At 35.1% G+C, this 17,216-nt stretch overlaps 2 protein-coding genes across 3 annotated transcripts in view; one reads left to right on the top strand and one right to left on the bottom strand.

The window, feature by feature from the left end:
* Positions 1–317: 317 nt before the first annotated feature.
* Positions 318–2,607, bottom strand: LOC123317717 (pre-mRNA-splicing factor Slu7-like). Its single transcript, XM_044904326.1, has 3 exons — positions 2,476–2,607; positions 2,159–2,419; positions 318–1,385 (listed from the first exon to the last, which is right to left on the bottom strand). The coding sequence occupies exons 1-3, from the start codon at positions 2,605–2,607 to the stop codon at positions 381–383; spliced, it is 1,398 nt and encodes a 465-aa protein (XP_044760261.1). The 3' UTR covers positions 318–380.
* Positions 2,608–2,737: 130 nt separating this feature from the next.
* LOC123316493 (sorting nexin-25) overlaps positions 2,738–17,216 on the top strand; it is a 66,610-nt gene continuing 52,131 nt past the window's right edge. Inside the window, exons 1-2 of one of the 2 annotated variants that reach the window (XM_044902596.1) lie at positions 2,738–3,173; positions 3,253–3,425. In XM_044902596.1, the coding sequence (XP_044758531.1) occupies positions 2,946–3,173; positions 3,253–3,425 (401 nt within the window). In that variant the 5' untranslated portion in view covers positions 2,738–2,945. The remainder of the gene's footprint in view (positions 3,174–3,252; positions 3,426–17,216) is intronic. The other variant, XM_044902595.1, reaches the window with a different exon arrangement.

Raw genomic sequence — 17,216 nt, 5'->3', positions numbered from 1 at the left:
CTTTATAATTTTTGCTTTTTTTAATTTTTGATCTTCAATTCAAAGATCTGGCTAGTATCAAAATCCGTTCAGCTTGAGCACCAACTACTCAAGACTCTTAACAAAGATTCCTCTTTAGTCCTTTTCACCATTCCTGTCCTCTTTGCAGGTGTTTCTAGCCTTTAAAATTTGTGGATAAATTTTATTCTGCATCCAAGAGGTATCTTCTATATCTTCTTGGCTGTAGGTATCTAGAATTTTTGGCCCTCCTTACATTTCCTTATATGCAATGATGAATTATTAACTATTTAATTTTAAGTAAAAAGTAAGAGATCTTGTGTGGTATTAACAAAATTTTATTATTTACACTACATGTACAAGAACAATCTTAGGATAAATGTTTAGTTCAAAAACTGATTCATTGGATCTTCTTCCCTCCTTCTCTTTAGATGGTAAGCTTCCATTTCTTCTTCAGTGGGTTCCTTAACTTCATACATACTGTTGTAGGGACGTTTCCTTTCATCCATTGACAATAACGCCTTGACCTTTGCTTGATGTTCTTCCTCTGCTATCAATGCTTTCTTGAGTTTATCTTCTTCTAGGATCTCCTTATTTTTCTTCTTTTTCAACTGTTTATGCTTCTTCTTTTTTTGTTTTTTCTTTTCCTTCTTTTTCTTAGATTCATCTTCTGAAGATGACTGGCTAGAAGAATCACTAGACTCAATATTTGCAGCCTCATCTTTAGCTTCATGCTCAATAGTTTGTGTGGGAATTATTACAGTAGCTTCTCCTAGGCAATATGAATTCTTTATAAATGATTTGCAACATTTATATCCCCACTGTCCACCTTGCCAGTAAGAACCCCATACAGATGTATGGTTATTTATATATACGTCCTCTTCATATTTAGACTTTATTTCTTCTTTCTCTTGACCTTTGATTACTTTTCCTGATCTTGAGTATTCCACATAATCTTCTGTTTGAGCTAATAGCAGTGTTTTAGGTGGTGCTTGTAGATGTTCTTCTCCTCCATATTTTTCTAATACACTTTTGTTTACTTGATTTTTAAACTGATCTTTTTTCTTATCATATTCTTTTTGAAGCAATTCTAATTTTGTTGGTTCTGCTAGCAGATGAACATCAACTCCTTTTTCGTAAGCTTCCCAAGCAAATAACTGTGCTTTAGAATAATGCTTTTGAGTATCTCCTGTGAATCTAACAAAGTTTTCCCCCGAATATATATCATCCTTTCCTGGATTAGGATTTTCTCTCATAGACCTTGTTTTAGGATCGTAAAAAGCAGAATTGGGGTCTAAATTTCTCAAATATTTTGCTGTATCTTCTCTAATTCTCAGATAATTACGCACTGTGATTCTTTGCTTACTATCCACTTTTGTACCTGGTATTCGCGAATCCAATTACCGATGAGGGCGCTGCTAACTTTGACGTTTGTCAGTACTGTTTTCGAGATTTGTACGGCATAACAGAGTTTTTCTTGTAAATCAAGATATTTATCGGACCTATCGGAAGTGAATTTATTGATTTAGTTTCGTAAAGAAATATCAACATTCTTTGGAAATACTTCATTTGAAGGGGATGAATTGAATTGAAATTCCTATTATTTCAAAGATTCTTTCTTGAAGTAAACCTAGTTAATAATGTTGAGGTAGAATATGCTGAGTTTGTGAAGGAGGTAGAAACTAAACATCTTGATAAGTAAAGCGTTTATGTGGAAGTTTTAAAGTTTCTATGGAAAATATTTCCATATTCCTCATACTGAAATCTCAAGAGACATAAATATGATTCAGCTCACGGAACAACTACAGATCAGAAAAGGCATTCATTTGGAAGTATGAAAATTATGAAATTGTATTTCTAAATCGTCAATTGAATTTAGCAGAAAACTCTCGCAAAGAAAAATCGTTTAACCTAACTCCTGCCAGTTGAAAGCACTGGTATAAATACCTTTTCCAATATTTTTTCGGAATCAATATTTCTATTCAGAAACCCAGACAATAATCCCAATATAACTTCTCCAAATAATAATTATAATACTTTGTTGGACAACGTGAGATGAGAGAAAACATAAGAAACAAAACTTGTTTTGACTTTGCAGTACTGACAAAGTAGTTTCGTAATTCACTCGGCAGAGGGCGTCTAGATTTTTGGATTCGCCAATATCAATTTCATCAACATACTTATCCTCATCTTTTTCTTCATCTGAGTCTTCACCAGCGTTCAATTTCTCTGCTTTCAGTTGTCGTTTAGCTTCTTCAATTTTCTGAAATTCTTCTATGACAGCTGTATGTTCTGATGGTTCATATCCACTCCATCTATCTTTTTTCCCATCATAACTCAATAACAAGTTTTTTTGGAAGAATTCATCAGGAGCAAGTACGGCGATCGTTCTCCTTCTCTCTACTCCCCATACCGACAACCGCTAAAGCAGCGTTTAAATATTAAACATCGATTAGTTTAACCTTTAACCATGGTTACCAGCGAAACTCTGAAATAATCTATATCTCTGAAACGGGCAAAGGGCAAAGAGTTCCTCTTTGATAAGAGTTTTTTTTTAGGGTTCACTGGCAATCCAGAGATATCTCTTCTATATCTCTGTGGCAATCCCATTGAACTCTATGGGAACCATAGAGCAATCCCTAATCTTTACTACGTTCTGTCAAATCTCTTTACTTTGGTTCTGTGCTGTGCTGTCAGATTGACAAGGACAAGTGACATTTACCAAAATAACTGTCTTCTGTGAATCCTGTGATTCCGGTTCCGGGTGATCGGAAATATCGGAATCCGAAAAACAGGTGTAATCTGTAAATGGAATTTGTAATTTTTATTTGGGTTTGATAGTTGAGTGGATTTCCTATCTTGTTCTCATGATAACATGAAATGAAGCTTTTATAATTATATGAAGAGGACTGACAAAATGTAGTTTATATATTGTTTATCAGCTGGATATGTCGAAACTTTTTTCCTTGGGTGTTATAGTTGCCGTATCAGGCATATTGATAATATACCCAATTTCGCTTATTTCTATTCTTATATTAATTGCTACAGTATCAACGGTTGCCTTTACTGCATTTACTGTAATATGGGTCCATCTTGCTCTGAGCTCAACACACAAAACAATTGTAGGCCCGGAAAGTCTGTTCAAAAATATGGAGCAGCATCGCAACAGAATAATGGTGAAAATTCCAAATGCTTGATTTTAAATGTCCAATAAGCATTTACTTTATTTCCTTTCTTATATTCGTTTTTTTGTAGCATTCATATGAATATGACTTAAGACATAAGCCAAGCATCACATATGTATCGATTGCTGGTAAAACTGTTGACAGTTTGCTTAAACAACTTTTGGACTTCTTTGTTAGGGATTTCATATTATATTTTGTGGATAACCATGCCTATGATGCTGAATCCATATGTGAAAATATCAAGTAAGTGATTTTACCGTCATTGTAATTAGTGTGAAAAATCCATCCTCATTGGCATATTCATTATTGATTTGTTTTATACACACTTTTTGCTTTAAATTCACCCTTCTATTCATTATCTAAGCTGTGTTGTGTTAACTTACTCATGTGCTTCAATTTTCATTTTACCTATAGTCTTAAGAGTTTGTGCTTCAGACTGCGCTTAGTTAGAATTGTTCCTTTGGAGAATTATTGCTTAATGTAGAAGTATTACTCCTGAAATCTGAGCCAAGAATTTAACCGTGATTCATAACCATGGAAGAAACATGCTCTTCATATGTTGTACAATTGTTTTGAATAAGTCGATAACGCCTCTTTTACCTTGTCTACTGATTGGTTCATTACCATAATTTTTCATTACAATAATAATTGTGATGATAGTTTTAGTGCATGCCGCTAAAACTTTCATTAAATAATAATAACATAAATATATTAATTTTAACAATTATCACATATATACAGGGTTAGAACTATTTAGTGGCTCACTATAGGAATATCGAAAACCGTTAAAATTAAAGGGTGGCTTAAATTACAGAAAAGTTGTGCACCAGTATAATCGCTATATAGGATTATGACTCCACACCTAATTTCGTGAAGTTATCTCCAAAAATAAATGAGTTATGATGGAAAAATTTTAATCTTGATTTTCAGTTTTTCAAGATATCTTAGAATAAAATGTAAAGTTATCTCGCTTGTCACAACATTTATCATCGTAAACAAAGTCAAAGAAGTAGTAATAGGATCAATGGATCATGCAGTCATTATGACTTTAGTCTTGCGGCTTACACTCTTCCCCAGAGGAACACTCACTTATCCGAGCTATCAAAAGGATTAAGCTCTGTAAGAGACCTTTCCTGGTTTTCGGGCTCATAGTGGTGGTCTCTGTTTCTTGATATTGTTCGGGTCCTGTTTCCTCCTTGTCTCTTGAGTTCTTGATCTCCCCTCATTTCTTGTCGAAGTGGATTATGATTATAACTTTAGCCTTGAGGCCTTCACACTTCTCTTCAGGGGAATATTCGCTTATTTTTCGGTTCTGGCTGCTCCTTGGCTCCCTGATCCTGATGTCTATGCGGTCCTGTCTCAATCTCGGCTCCTTGTCGGTTGGCTTCCTGATCTACCCCAACTTCTTCTCAGAGTTGATGGTGTTCTTCTGCATTTTCCATGTATCGTTCTCGCCGTACCGCTTTCTGCATGATTCTAGATATTTCATCAAATTGAAGTTTCCTCAGATTCTCTGGTAATCAGGTCTGTAGATGAAAAAACAATAGGGATGGTCTTAATATCCTTCAACTTTCATTGTCTCCTAGTTTTTTCCTCGAGGTCTCTGTATTTGGGAATCTTCTTGATGTGTCTATCTAGTAGATTGTTTTTATTTGGAATCGCTGCGCCGATGAATAGCACTCTATTCTCAATTTTTAATTTTGTTCAGCAATATGAGGTTAGGTCTATAGTGATTTTCTGGTCTGCGAGAGCCGTGCGATCCAAGTAGAGCTAGTGATGATCATTTTTCAATGAAAAAGTATCATTTGGGGAAAACAAGTTAACAAAAGGAAAAGTTGGATGCGGAAACACCAAATACATTCTTTCTCACTTATTTTTTTCTGCTCTTTCCAATGTTGTGGAAGGGTGTTGTTATGATTTTGTATAATATGATAATTGAGTTGGAGATGGTATAAAAATATTTATTGTACATCGTTCACAATCATAAAATGAATAAGTCACCTGCATGAAGCTAAGACAGTAATGAAAAACAAATATCAACAACATGTATAGACTCAGAGAGACATTATTCAACTAAAATAAAGAGATAATCCAGAGCAGTTCGAATGAGAAGTCACTTGAGTTCAGACTTAGACTTGGAGAAGTTGAATAAATTCAAAATTAACACAGCGTTTACAGTGACAGAGCAATCAATAAAAATTTATTGCGAGAGCCTCTTCATTCCATCATAAAACAGAAGGTTAGAATGATGAATTTTAATGAGAAGACCGAGTTATATCATCCAAGAGGTGAAACTATATTGTCTTAGTCTGATCATCAGTAAGAGATCAATACATTAAATGTGAGTTGACCAATGATTATGATTTTACTATGAGCAGTGCATGAATCTAACAAGTTGAATGAGAAGAGCAAAATTAATTAATCTGAGAAGTGCTAGAATATTACAATTAATAATATGGAAAAATTTTCTTGGGAATACGATAGTGTTAGATTTATTACAATTAATTTGAGAAGGGCAAGAATATTATAATGAAATGAGAAGATCAAGAATAATTAATAAAATAAGAAGAACAATAATAAATAATTAATCTGAGAAGAGCAAGAATAGTATAATTAATATACATTACGTTGGCCTTGAAGTGTGCAAAAATTTATTAATGAATACAACATTTACACAGACGGACTGCTTACAAGTAGGCACGATTAGAACGTCCATCAAAATAACAAAAGATACAATTGATAAATTATGAGAGGTACAAATCGAGAGTACTAATGAGGGAAACCACTAATCGTTGGTTTCGAGAAGTGTAGAAGGCTGAAAACTAACATGTACATATATCGAGCATGATGAATGAATATGAGAATGTATCAGTGAGAGTTCAAATTACAATGAGTAGATCATATCAATTGAGTGTGCATGATTACCAGAGTAGGCCTTCCAGGGTGGAGACACATCGTGCTCTGAAGGAAAACTACTAAATCCAGGGTCCACTCTGGAGAACATGAGGATTCATTCATCTGAAACTCGACAACAGTAATTAGTCATATGTCATTGAGCAGGTGAGAAGACAGTAAATCAGTATTCATTATCAATGAGAAAGATTTGAGAAGATTCAATTCTGGTGCTGCATACCCATTTTTATGTGAGAGAGATGTCTAGACAGGTCTGAAAATCTATGTAACTTATAAAATATAATAATAATAATCTGTTTGAAGATTCTGAAATATCTTGCTCGTGGACTTATTTCATCAGAATGAAAAGGTCATGAAAATCAAAATTAATAATTTTGAGAAGACTATGCGTACATTACCTTTTGAGTAGAACAATTTAGCACCAGAATTCAATTAGAAGACTAGAAAGAGAATTACTTAAATGAGATGAAAGAAGTTTCACAACAAAATATGTGAGAGCATTGGAAGTCGATTCAACAAAGTGAATAAAGAGAATCATAGGAAAATGTGTAATGTGTTGTTTTTCGCTTCTGAAGAACACTGAGAGTGGGGCTGCTGCACCGCGCACCGCAGAATCGGGGTACTATACGTGGCCAGTGGCCACCGCAGCAGGTCAGGAGGGTCGATTAGAGATCGGAGGTGGGCTTCGTCCCTAAACCTACTCATTAATTGTTTCATAGCCGGACCTGGAATGAGATTTTTTTCAATATGTACATAATTCGATAGTTCGCCGGACAAAGAACATACGAATTATATATCATAAAAAAGTATAGGGTGGTTCATAAGTTATGATCAATTTAAAAAATGGGGAGAATTAATAAATCACCTTTATCTTGGTTGCAAAGAACCATAGATTATAAAATACCAGGGAGGAGTATCCTTTGTATAACGTTGCGAACGGAAACGGCCATATTAGAGTCAGTGAACTCTAAAAGATGTTTTTTTAGAGAAACATGAAACAAAAATTCACTTACGTTGAATATGTTCGCTACCGTCTGATATATTGTAGGTATTAAAATATCAAGGTTACCTACTATTTGAATGAGCGGATCTGAATTCAAAATAGCACTCCTGAAACCCGGTCTTCTACCTTTTTCAATCACTTTCGGCATTTTTGTAATATTAATTGATATTAGTTGTTGCAACGGCGTTATGACATTAACGACATTTCATGAGTGCCAACCTTACTCCTTTCTAGTTACAAAAACTTGAGAAAATTATTTCATGGCCAACCCAGTGCTAAAATAAAAGTGAATGGAGTATAGATATATGTTCCAAGCTTAATATCAATCAATTTGATATTAGGTCTATGTTTTCTTTCAACATTTGATTTCATTGTTGTCAAAGTTGTAAACAAATTATTATTAAAAATGGTTCGTTGTGCATGTTGTAGCTGTACTGAAAACAAAAACAAACGGACGTTGGTGGTACTTTTCACAAGTAGGTGTTTTACATGTTCAATCAATTTATATGAGGGATTCAGAGCCGAAGTGAACCAAGTCCATTCAGCCTAGTTCTGAGATAAATGGCTTAGAAGTTGCTTATTACCAATTAATTCAAAAGTGACTTCTTTAGATTTTAAAAGGTTAGAATGAACATATGCTTACATTAAAAAATTGTGATGTTCCCGGAACCCATCTTGACATCCACCTCAAATATTTCCAAAATTTTTTAACTGATTTATTGACCAAGGCCTTTCTTCTCCCCCGCTTTACATGTATTATGGCACTTCCACCATTGATGTATTTAGTACGACAGAAAGCACTGACAAGGTCCTTGATGCTATGGTTTCCGAGCTGTTCTTCCTACTTCCATTGTTCCGTTAGGCAAATTACCTTTAGTCTATTTATATCCTGTGACATTTTTTTTTTTTTTTAATAATAATGCATTTTATTTTCCAAATAACTGTACAAACAGTGAAGAGAAAACACGTCAACAAAAAATATCAAATTAATTGGTACACCCATCCAGGTATTTACTTATCTTATATGGCTCCATATCCAAAAGGAATTTCAGCACTTCTTTTTTGAATATTTTGAAATCATCAATATTTTTAATGAATAAAGGAAGAGCATTGTACAATATCATACACATGAACTCCACATTATTCTTACTGAGCGTGAGTTTGACAGATGAATAGAGACATGGTTGAGTATGTCTAGTGCAGCTCAAACTTTTATACCGCTCAAAGTAACAACCATGGTTTCGAAGAAACAGAAGACATCTGTACACGTACAATGCTGTTGCTGTAAGAATCCCATTCTCCTTAAACTTTCCTCGACTTTCCCTGTATTTCATCCTCAGCATGCCCCTTAGAGCTAGCTTCTGAGTTATGAATATTCTTTCGGCTCTGGGACTAGAACCCCAGAATATAACTCCATATGATAGTAAAGACTGGAAATTTGCAAAATAGACCATCCTGAGAATGTCCAATCCCACATGCAATCTGAGGGCACGTAGAGAGAAGACAGCTGACGATAGCTTTTTATTCAGATAATCGATGTGGCCAAACCATTTCATGTCCTTATCTAGATGGACTCCTAGGAATTTAGTTGATGGTGAAATTCCAGCGACAGTGCCGTCCAGAAGTTGTATCTGCGGCAGGGGTTGTCTTGAACGATCAGTGCAGAAAGCAACATATTCGGTTTTATTTATGTTTAGCAGCAGACCATTGCTGTCGCACCATTGCGTTACCCTTAACAGCGCATCAGAGGAGTTCACTTGTAGCTGTGGTATGTTGGGGGATTCTACGATTATGTTTGTATCATCAGCGTATTGATAGGGTTGCTGAGTTTTTTGATCAAGGATTTCCGGAAGATCATTTATAAAGACGACAAACAAAAGCGGCCCCAGGATGCTTCCTTGGGGAACCCCACGGGTGATACTCTCCTCTCCAGAGGCATACGTAACGCCATCCAACATAACCTCGACTCTGCCTGCGATTTGTTAGGTAATTTTTTATCAGTTTTAGCTGTTCATTCCTGATACCATATCGTTCAAGCTTCCATACTAGTAATGTGTGATCCACCAGGTCAAAAGCCTTCGACAGATCAAGAAAGATGCCAAGAGGCATCCTCCCCATCTCAATCCCATGTAAGACCGCTCTTACTAGTTCATACACAGCAGTGTCTGTTCCTTTATTCTGTAGAAAACCATGTTGTGCATTATTAATAATTTTAAATTTCTTGAAAAACTTCAGGAATCTATTTGCGATTATTTTTTCAAAAATTTTCGAAAATGTGGGAAGAATGCTTATTGGACGATAATTACCAAAATCCTGAATACTGCCTTTTTTATGGATAGGTTTTACCACAGCTAATTTTAGCGCATCTGGGAATACACCCTCCTCAAAAGCTCTGTTCACTATTGCAGTAAGAGGCCTAATTATTATATGAATGGACTTCCTTAGGATGTTAGTTGGAATATCGTCATATCCACTTGAACTTGTGTTTTTTAGTTGTTTAACAATCTTAAATATTTCATCTTCTGTTACTTCAAACATATAAAATGATTTATCGCATCTAGTAGGAAGGAATTGTTTCTGACTATCCTGCGCCCCAACACCTAATTGAAGTTTCTGTGTTAAATTAACAAAGTATCTGTTGAATTCATTCACCAAATCGTCAGGGTTACCCTTAGGAAAGGTGGCATTTTTTGGCTTGATTTTAGGTCTTAAGCTATTCGCAATGCTCCAAATTGTTTTCGATTTATTTTTAGAGTTCTTAATTTTATTTCCAATATAGGACTGCTTCTGCTTCCTAAGAGCTTCATCATAACCTCTCTTGGCCTTCCTGTATTGAGGCAGATAGGAGGGATCATTCATGTATAACACAAAGAGAATGTCAAGTTCTTGTTTCAGGTGTTGTAGTCTTCTGTTGTCTCCCGCGGACATCTTTAGGGGTTTATTTCTCTCAAATAAAACTTTGACAGGAAAAGCAGTATCGAATATCTCAATATATCGGCGGTGGAAGCCATTCCATAGTTCGTTTATATTGCCCTCTGGTATATCCAACATAGCATCCCAATCAACCTCACCCAACCGCTCTAAAAAAGTAGTAATAGAGTCATCATCAAACTTGCGGATCATCTTTTTCCGAGGTGTGAAGGAAAAAGATCCGTCAAATGGTATCTCAATCTTTTGGGCCTTGTGATCCGACATATGCCCCTGAACAACAGTTGCCTTGGCATCCTCAATGTTGGTTATGAAGTTGTCTAAACAAGTAGCCGATGTTGGTGTCACTCGTGTTGGTTCATGAATGGTAAACTTAGCACCAAAGCTTTCAGTAATGACTTTGAACAGTTGCACCCTGTAACAATCATCTGTTAATGTGTCCAGGTTGAAATCCCCAGTTATCACATATTCTACATTTTTTCGACTCAGTTCTTCCAGTAAAATTGTATATTTTTCCAAAAATAGTTCAACATCGCTAACCAGTCTAGAGGGGGGACGGTATACGCAAACCACCACAAGTCGTCCACTTGTTGACTTGAACTCGCATGCAGAACACTCAAATATACCTTCTATGCTCAGCTTCTGTAGGTCTGGCCTTTCTATGCCATTGAGTGAATCATGACAGTAAATTACACTACCTCCATATTTGCCTCTAGGTCGGCAGTATTTTGAAACCATCTTGTAGCCATTCAAGTGAATGCAATCCATTTCTTCAGGACCTTTCCAATGCTCGGTCAAAGCCACTATATGGGCCATCTCATCAGCAGCAAACTTTTCAAGCGTATTCAGTGAGGTTATGATTGACTGTATATTTTGGTGAGTGATATTAATTTTTGTTTTTGCTGGTCAGTTCGAGGTTTTTTGTTTGACTGGAATTCTGTTGGGCAGGAAATAGCCATGTTGGTTTTCTATGTTTTTTGTGAAGTTGAACCGCTTAATTCCTACTCCCTTAGGCCAGAAATCAGTGTTGTACATTGCGTCCTTCATTTTAAATGGTGCACCCACCATGAAACGTTTGAGCCCTTCTGGGTTGCCTGGTATTTCTTTGACTTCAACTGTTGAATTTTCGAGATCTGATTTCGAAGTTATGAATTCTCGGATTATCTCCGAGGTGACATGTTTCTGTACTCTGTATATATACAGCCATACCTTCCTTTATGCTCCCGTGAATTGGTTAGCGAGCTCTCCATCATTATTCTCAGCTGTACCAAGTAATATGGGTTTATGTTTGCGTGGTCGTTTAATTCTTTTAAAATCATCCTGCACCTGCATTGTATTTATGTTTTGTTGTTTTATAACCTCAGTAGTTTTGTTGTCAAGAGCTATATTCAAAGAGCATTGGGAATGTTCTGTGGTCCCGTTTGACGTTCCAGGATCATTGTTTGCAGTTTTAGGTTCAATGGTAGTTCTATTGGCTATATTTGGTTCATTCAAACTATGACTACTTTCAGCTTTGTTTTCTGTATGATTTTGACAGTGACTAATTGACGGAACTTTGACACTTTTTCGGTCCAAGGCCACTGGAATTGTGGGTTGTCGTCTGTGATCTGTTATGTTTATGTTAGACTTTTTTACGTCTTTTTTATTACTTTTTACAACCTGACTATAACTTTCTCTTGGATTATTTATCTCTAGATCTTGGATCCTGAGTGATAACAATTTATTGTTTTCAATGAGAATTTGATTCTTTTCTTGGACCTCTTTTAGTAGTTCTTTGAGGTATTTATTTTCCAGGCAAACCTGATTATATTCCTGTGAATAATCCTTCTGATTTAAACTCGAAGCAACGAGAATGTTGATATCGTTCACTGACTTGTCACAGCAGATAGTTCTAGCTCCACTTATGACTTGATTCGGGAAATTTCTTTCAAAACAGGAGTAATGAAAGACATTACCGCACTTTATGCACACTATAGCACTTGAAGATCTATTTTTACAGCATTTATAATAGTTTTTGGAAGAGCCGCTCGACGATGCGTCATCATCGGCCGCCATTTTTCACTCCTTCAAGGTGATTAGTTACATTAGTGATAGATTGAACATTTTGGTGTAGAATTGATACCTACATTGTAACATTAAGTAAGTAGCAGGTGTTTCATTATCGTATTTGGATGTGGTGCTTGATGATATTTGGGTTTCATTGTCCACAAAAGTACAGTCCTGATGGCCGAAATGAAGGGGTTGAAGTGAGTCATTGCTGACTCCCAATGATTGTACACTATACAACTACAACTATAGCAGCTAGAAAAGACGGACGACATTCTCGAGCTCTTTTTTCCTGACTATTCCAAATTTGAAAACAGATCCAGCCTAACGGTCATATATTTTGAGTTATGAACGAAAATTGAAAAATTGTTATTTTCAGTGAAGCTGAATAACTCGCTTATTTGCACTGGTATTCGAAATCTGTTGTTACACTCTACAGGCACTTTTTTATGAGGAATTCGAATATAATATTATTAAATTTTTTGATACAGCCATTTTCGAGATACGACAGGGATTTCTGATTTAAATTATAGTTGAAAGTTCCTTCATCTTACTGTAATTTTTTTGCCGATTTCAAAAATGTATCATATGTCGCTAAAAAATTCAATACTTTTTCTTACTTTTCAATTCTCTGTCGAATTATAAGTAGGGTGGCTTGCCATAGCAACCGTTGAATATGCATTATATTTTGTGAACCTGAGCCTCTATGCTTGGAATCACGGATTGCTGAATAAATATTTCGATGATTAATTTGCCATCGTTTGTTCTCGCGATGTTTGGCATGCTTATCTTACGATGGTTCACAATTCGAGTATCTTACTTTTGCAAAAAATAAATATAATTATAGATAGCTATCGTATTTTATCTATATTACTGACTATTTAAGTTTTTTTCATAAACGATAATTGAATAAATTTTCTTCTTTAATAATAAGACGAAAGTCTTTTTTTACTCTCCTTTAAAGGATATCGATATATAAAATAAATAATTATTCGACAGTCGGTGATTCCTATCGCAGAAGGTTGAGTTCACATAGGATTATGTGGAGTTCATGAACCATAATGCATTTTCAACGGTCGCTATAGTTACGCCAGCCTACTGAAAATTCAACAGTGAGTAGAAAAGCAGAAAAAAGTATTGATTTTTTTTCTCGTGTAACATTCATGTGAATAGCAACATATGATACATTTTTGAAATCAGCAAAAAAATTGCAGAAAGATGAAAGAACTTTCAACTATAGTTTACATTTGAAAAATCAGAAATACCTGTCGTATCTCGAAAATTTATTAATATCATATTCGAATTCCTCATAAAAAAGTGCCTATAAAATGTAACAACGGAATTCGAATACGAGTTCAATTAAGCGAGTTATTCAGCTTCATTTAAAATGACAATTTCTCAATTTTCGTTCATAACTCGAAATCTATGAACGTAAGGCTGGATCTGTTTTTAGTTTTGGATTAGTCAAGAAAAAAGAGCTAGAGAATGTGTCGTCCGTTTTTTTCTAGCTGCAATAGTTTTCTAGATCCCTTTAGTAGACAACGAATTTTGCCCACCCTGTATATTCTCGATTTATATGCACTTGTTAGTTAGTTTGTGCACTCTTATCACCGATCAATACATTTTAATTTATTATCGACATCATCGTGCAGCTTCTCTTTGGCCCATCTAGCGAAGCGAAAACGAACTGGATTGTCAGGCGGCTTCAATTCTTGAACCAATTAAACTATGTAAGGCGCCATACCGAGATCTTCTCACAAAATTCGACGTAAACTAATGCGTGAAATGTTCAATTCTTGAGAACGATGACGAGTTGATGTTGATTCTCAACATTGAACTCTATGGGAACTGGAATGGCTTCGTAGGTAGCAAAATTCGACGAAAAGTGTGACCGAGAGAGAGGGAAGATGTAGAGCAACCTTTCTCTCTCTAGCGTGTTTTTGTTTACACTATTATAACCTAAATTTAAATGTCATTTTCGTAGATAAATTTTAAATTACATTGTTTGTCTTTTTGTCAGTATTTTAGTAAAAATCGTGGTGAAAAATTGTTTAGAAGCCATATACTTCCGATTTACATTCCTAAGAAACTCGAAAAATGTCTATATATCAAGTCAAGTTAGCTGTTGAACAGAATTTCTTGTGCTTTTTCAAAGCTTGAATATAGTTTTTTGGTGAGTGTTTTTCAAGTCTATGTGTTTCCCAGAGTGACAAAAGTGGTTTTTGCAGTAACAAAAAACACTTTGAATAAGAAGAATTTTATAACAACAATGGTCCAGTATTGTGTTGGAAACGGATGCTATAATGCAGGGGACATAAATATAATATAATATGATATTTTTTCTGAGAAGTGTTGGTATCACATAAACCAATCCATCCTGATCAGTTTTACGGAACTGAGAATCCACAAAAGGAGAGAAGCAGTAAATAATTAGGAATTATGCCTCATGTTTTTCATTGTATTAGGTTCCCTCTCCGAAAACCTTTTACTTTACAACTTTGGACCAAAGCTACAGGAAGGAAAAATTGGTATCCGTAGAAATACGTTTGCAGAAAAAAATTTGCAGTCCCCCACAGAAAACATTTCTTGGCAGTTTGTCAAGGAATTAGAAAAATTTCAAAGGGAGGAAGGTCTAAGGTTGGCTAATTCCCTCTCATCTCAGCATATCAATTATAAAAATAGAATTATGAATGTCAGATTAGCTACTCAAACAATGAGTAATGGGGTAGCGGATGCTATTGAATTTCTTGATAAAAAATGTAAGAACTTACAATTCAAAGATAATGCCACTACCGTTGAATTCATTAGAGAAATTGATAGAGTGTTTGACATTCTTAATTCTAGAAATCCGTGCCAGAGAGGGTTTAAAGCTCCAATTAGATCTTCTTCCCTGAGGTATGTTGAGGAAATTTTCAGTGAAACTATAGAATATTTAGAAGAATCATTGGAAATTGATGATACCAACATTCTTCTTCACTGTCGAAAGACATTCGCTTCAGGATTTATTTTGACCATGAAGAGTGCACTAGGGCTAGCCAGGGAATAATTGTTAAGCAAATGTAACATTTTTGTCCCAATTATGTTAGATAAAAATATTTCAGCAATTTTGTTCTTTACTTTTTGATATGGTTCCTTTTATATATTGAACTATTTGGATTATTTAAAATCTCTCGCACTGACACCAGAGAAGACTCTGTCTCTGCTCCAGAGAGGTTTTCGTCCATGATTACAATTTAATAAAACTATTATCGATTGTCCAAATTCCTGATAATAGTTTTATTAAATTAATATTTATATTCAAATTACTCTAAAGCTTCAATTTTATTAATTCATCAAGGCTGCAAGGGTGATTATTTCGTTCTCGAAATTCAGGAAATTATGATTAACATCATAAATCACTAAAAAAAGTGCATATTCGTGAAAATTTTTAGAAATTTCGATTAGAATGACAAACCAATGATTAATTATTTTTAGAACGAACCGATTCGTTGAAAGATTTGAACAATTTCGTAAATAGAGAAAGAAGTGAATTTTTCCAATCAGTATCAAACCTTCAAATATTTTCAATTCATTCTTTCATTCCCGCAAATTGAAATGTTTACGTTGCTAATAGCAACGGTGTGCGAGAGAGAAAGGTTGCTCTACATCTTCCCTTTCACTCTTCCTCACTTTGCCTTTATCGCGATGCCATTCCAGTTCCCATAGAGTTCAATGATTCTCAAGCACACTGTTAGTCACAGCAGAGACTCTGGTCACAGCTTCGATATTTTCGGGTGTACGCACTGTACGAGCACGTTCACCTGTTGGCGCAACAACAATAAAACAAGTTTCACGAACTTTAGCAATAAACTTGTGTATACCGGTCACTGTTGATCCATCTTTGGGACCAAATTTTGTACGAAATTTTCTTGCAATTTCGGACCAATTGTCTTCATTTTGGAAATAATTTTCTAATAAATCTCAACGTTGCTCCAGTGTAAATCGATTCATTTCGTTCAGCGGAGATAATACACTGAATTTTGTGGCAGAAAAGAATGACATAAGTATTGTCAAATTCGAATTAACCGGTGGTTCAAATTTAAACCGATGGATGACCCACCCTTTACTTCATCTTTTCTCAAAAAACTGTCGAGGTTGTCCCTTTTCCTTTTAAACTCTTAATTCTTGAACTTCAATTAACTCATTCTCAAAACCGTTCTTTTTTCTTATATTATATTACTTAACAATATCCTCAGTAACATTACTTTTGATGCGATTAATGAAAAACCAAGTCTTTCTGTTCTGATCCATGAAACTCGTACTCTCTGTAGTTTTGAACGTGCCTAATCTTGGGGCCGTGAACCTTCTCGAACGCATTTTACGTATTGCTTGTCAATCGCTTTCACCCTTAGATTCTGACTCTTCAGTCTTATTATATGCATTGAAATTATTCGAAATTATTTTAAGATTAACTATTTCAATCCTATTATCTCTCTGTATTTCTTTTATTGAGCTAATATCTTCTCTACTGTCTTTCCACCCGATTTTGTTGGTCCCTGATTCGAAATACCTGCTGACTGTGTTTGTTGGTATTGCCAGTTATCGGCAATTCAACATACATATTTAGAATCAGTCCTTGTGGATTTCTTACTACTTTTCATCACATCTGAGTTAGTTTGTTTCATGTTTATTCTTTTTTCGAATTGTTGGATTTTGTTATCACGATGCGCAATTGCATGCTTTAATGTAGAAATATAAGTCTTAACGCATTATTTTGAGTTGATAGATCAAATTTATCCTCCAATTCAGTAAGAATTATTGTAATTAATAACTCCTATTGTAACACATACAAGCAACCAGCCCCCACTTCCACCAAAGATTATAGAGTTAGGTTAACTCTATAATATTTGACTTTCACTAGTCGATCACACACATACGGCCACCCAGGAAGACGTGCACAATGTCTTCAGTCCGACCCTTATATGCAGGGTTAGAACTATTTAGAGGCTGACTATAGGAATATCCAAAAACGTGGGGTAAAGGGTGGCTTAAAAAATGTAGTGCACCAGTATAATCGCTATATAGGATTATGACACGAATTTCGTGTAGTTATCTCCAAAAACAAATGAGTTATGAAGAAAAAATGATGATCTTGATTTTCAGTT

The sequence above is a fragment of the Coccinella septempunctata genome, chromosome 7 (assembly GCF_907165205.1).
Source record: "Coccinella septempunctata chromosome 7, icCocSept1.1, whole genome shotgun sequence".
In the NCBI taxonomy this organism is placed as follows: domain Eukaryota; kingdom Metazoa; phylum Arthropoda; class Insecta; order Coleoptera; family Coccinellidae; genus Coccinella; species Coccinella septempunctata.
This window is presented reverse-complemented; position numbering and strand designations above follow the sequence as displayed.

Excerpts from the sequence above, each read along its gene's own strand:
- LOC123317717 (XM_044904326.1), bottom strand. The coding sequence starts at position 2,607 with ATGGGATTGCCACAGAGATATAGAAGAGATATCTCTGGATTGCCAGTG. Across the intron at positions 2,420-2,475 it reads ATTATTTCAGAGTTTCGCTG|CGGTTGTCGGTATGGGGAGT; the intron begins GTAACCATGGTT and ends ACGCTGCTTTAG. Across the intron at positions 1,386-2,158 it reads AGTATGTTGATGAAATTGAT|ATACCAGGTACAAAAGTGGA; the intron begins ATTGGCGAATCC and ends TTGGATTCGCGA.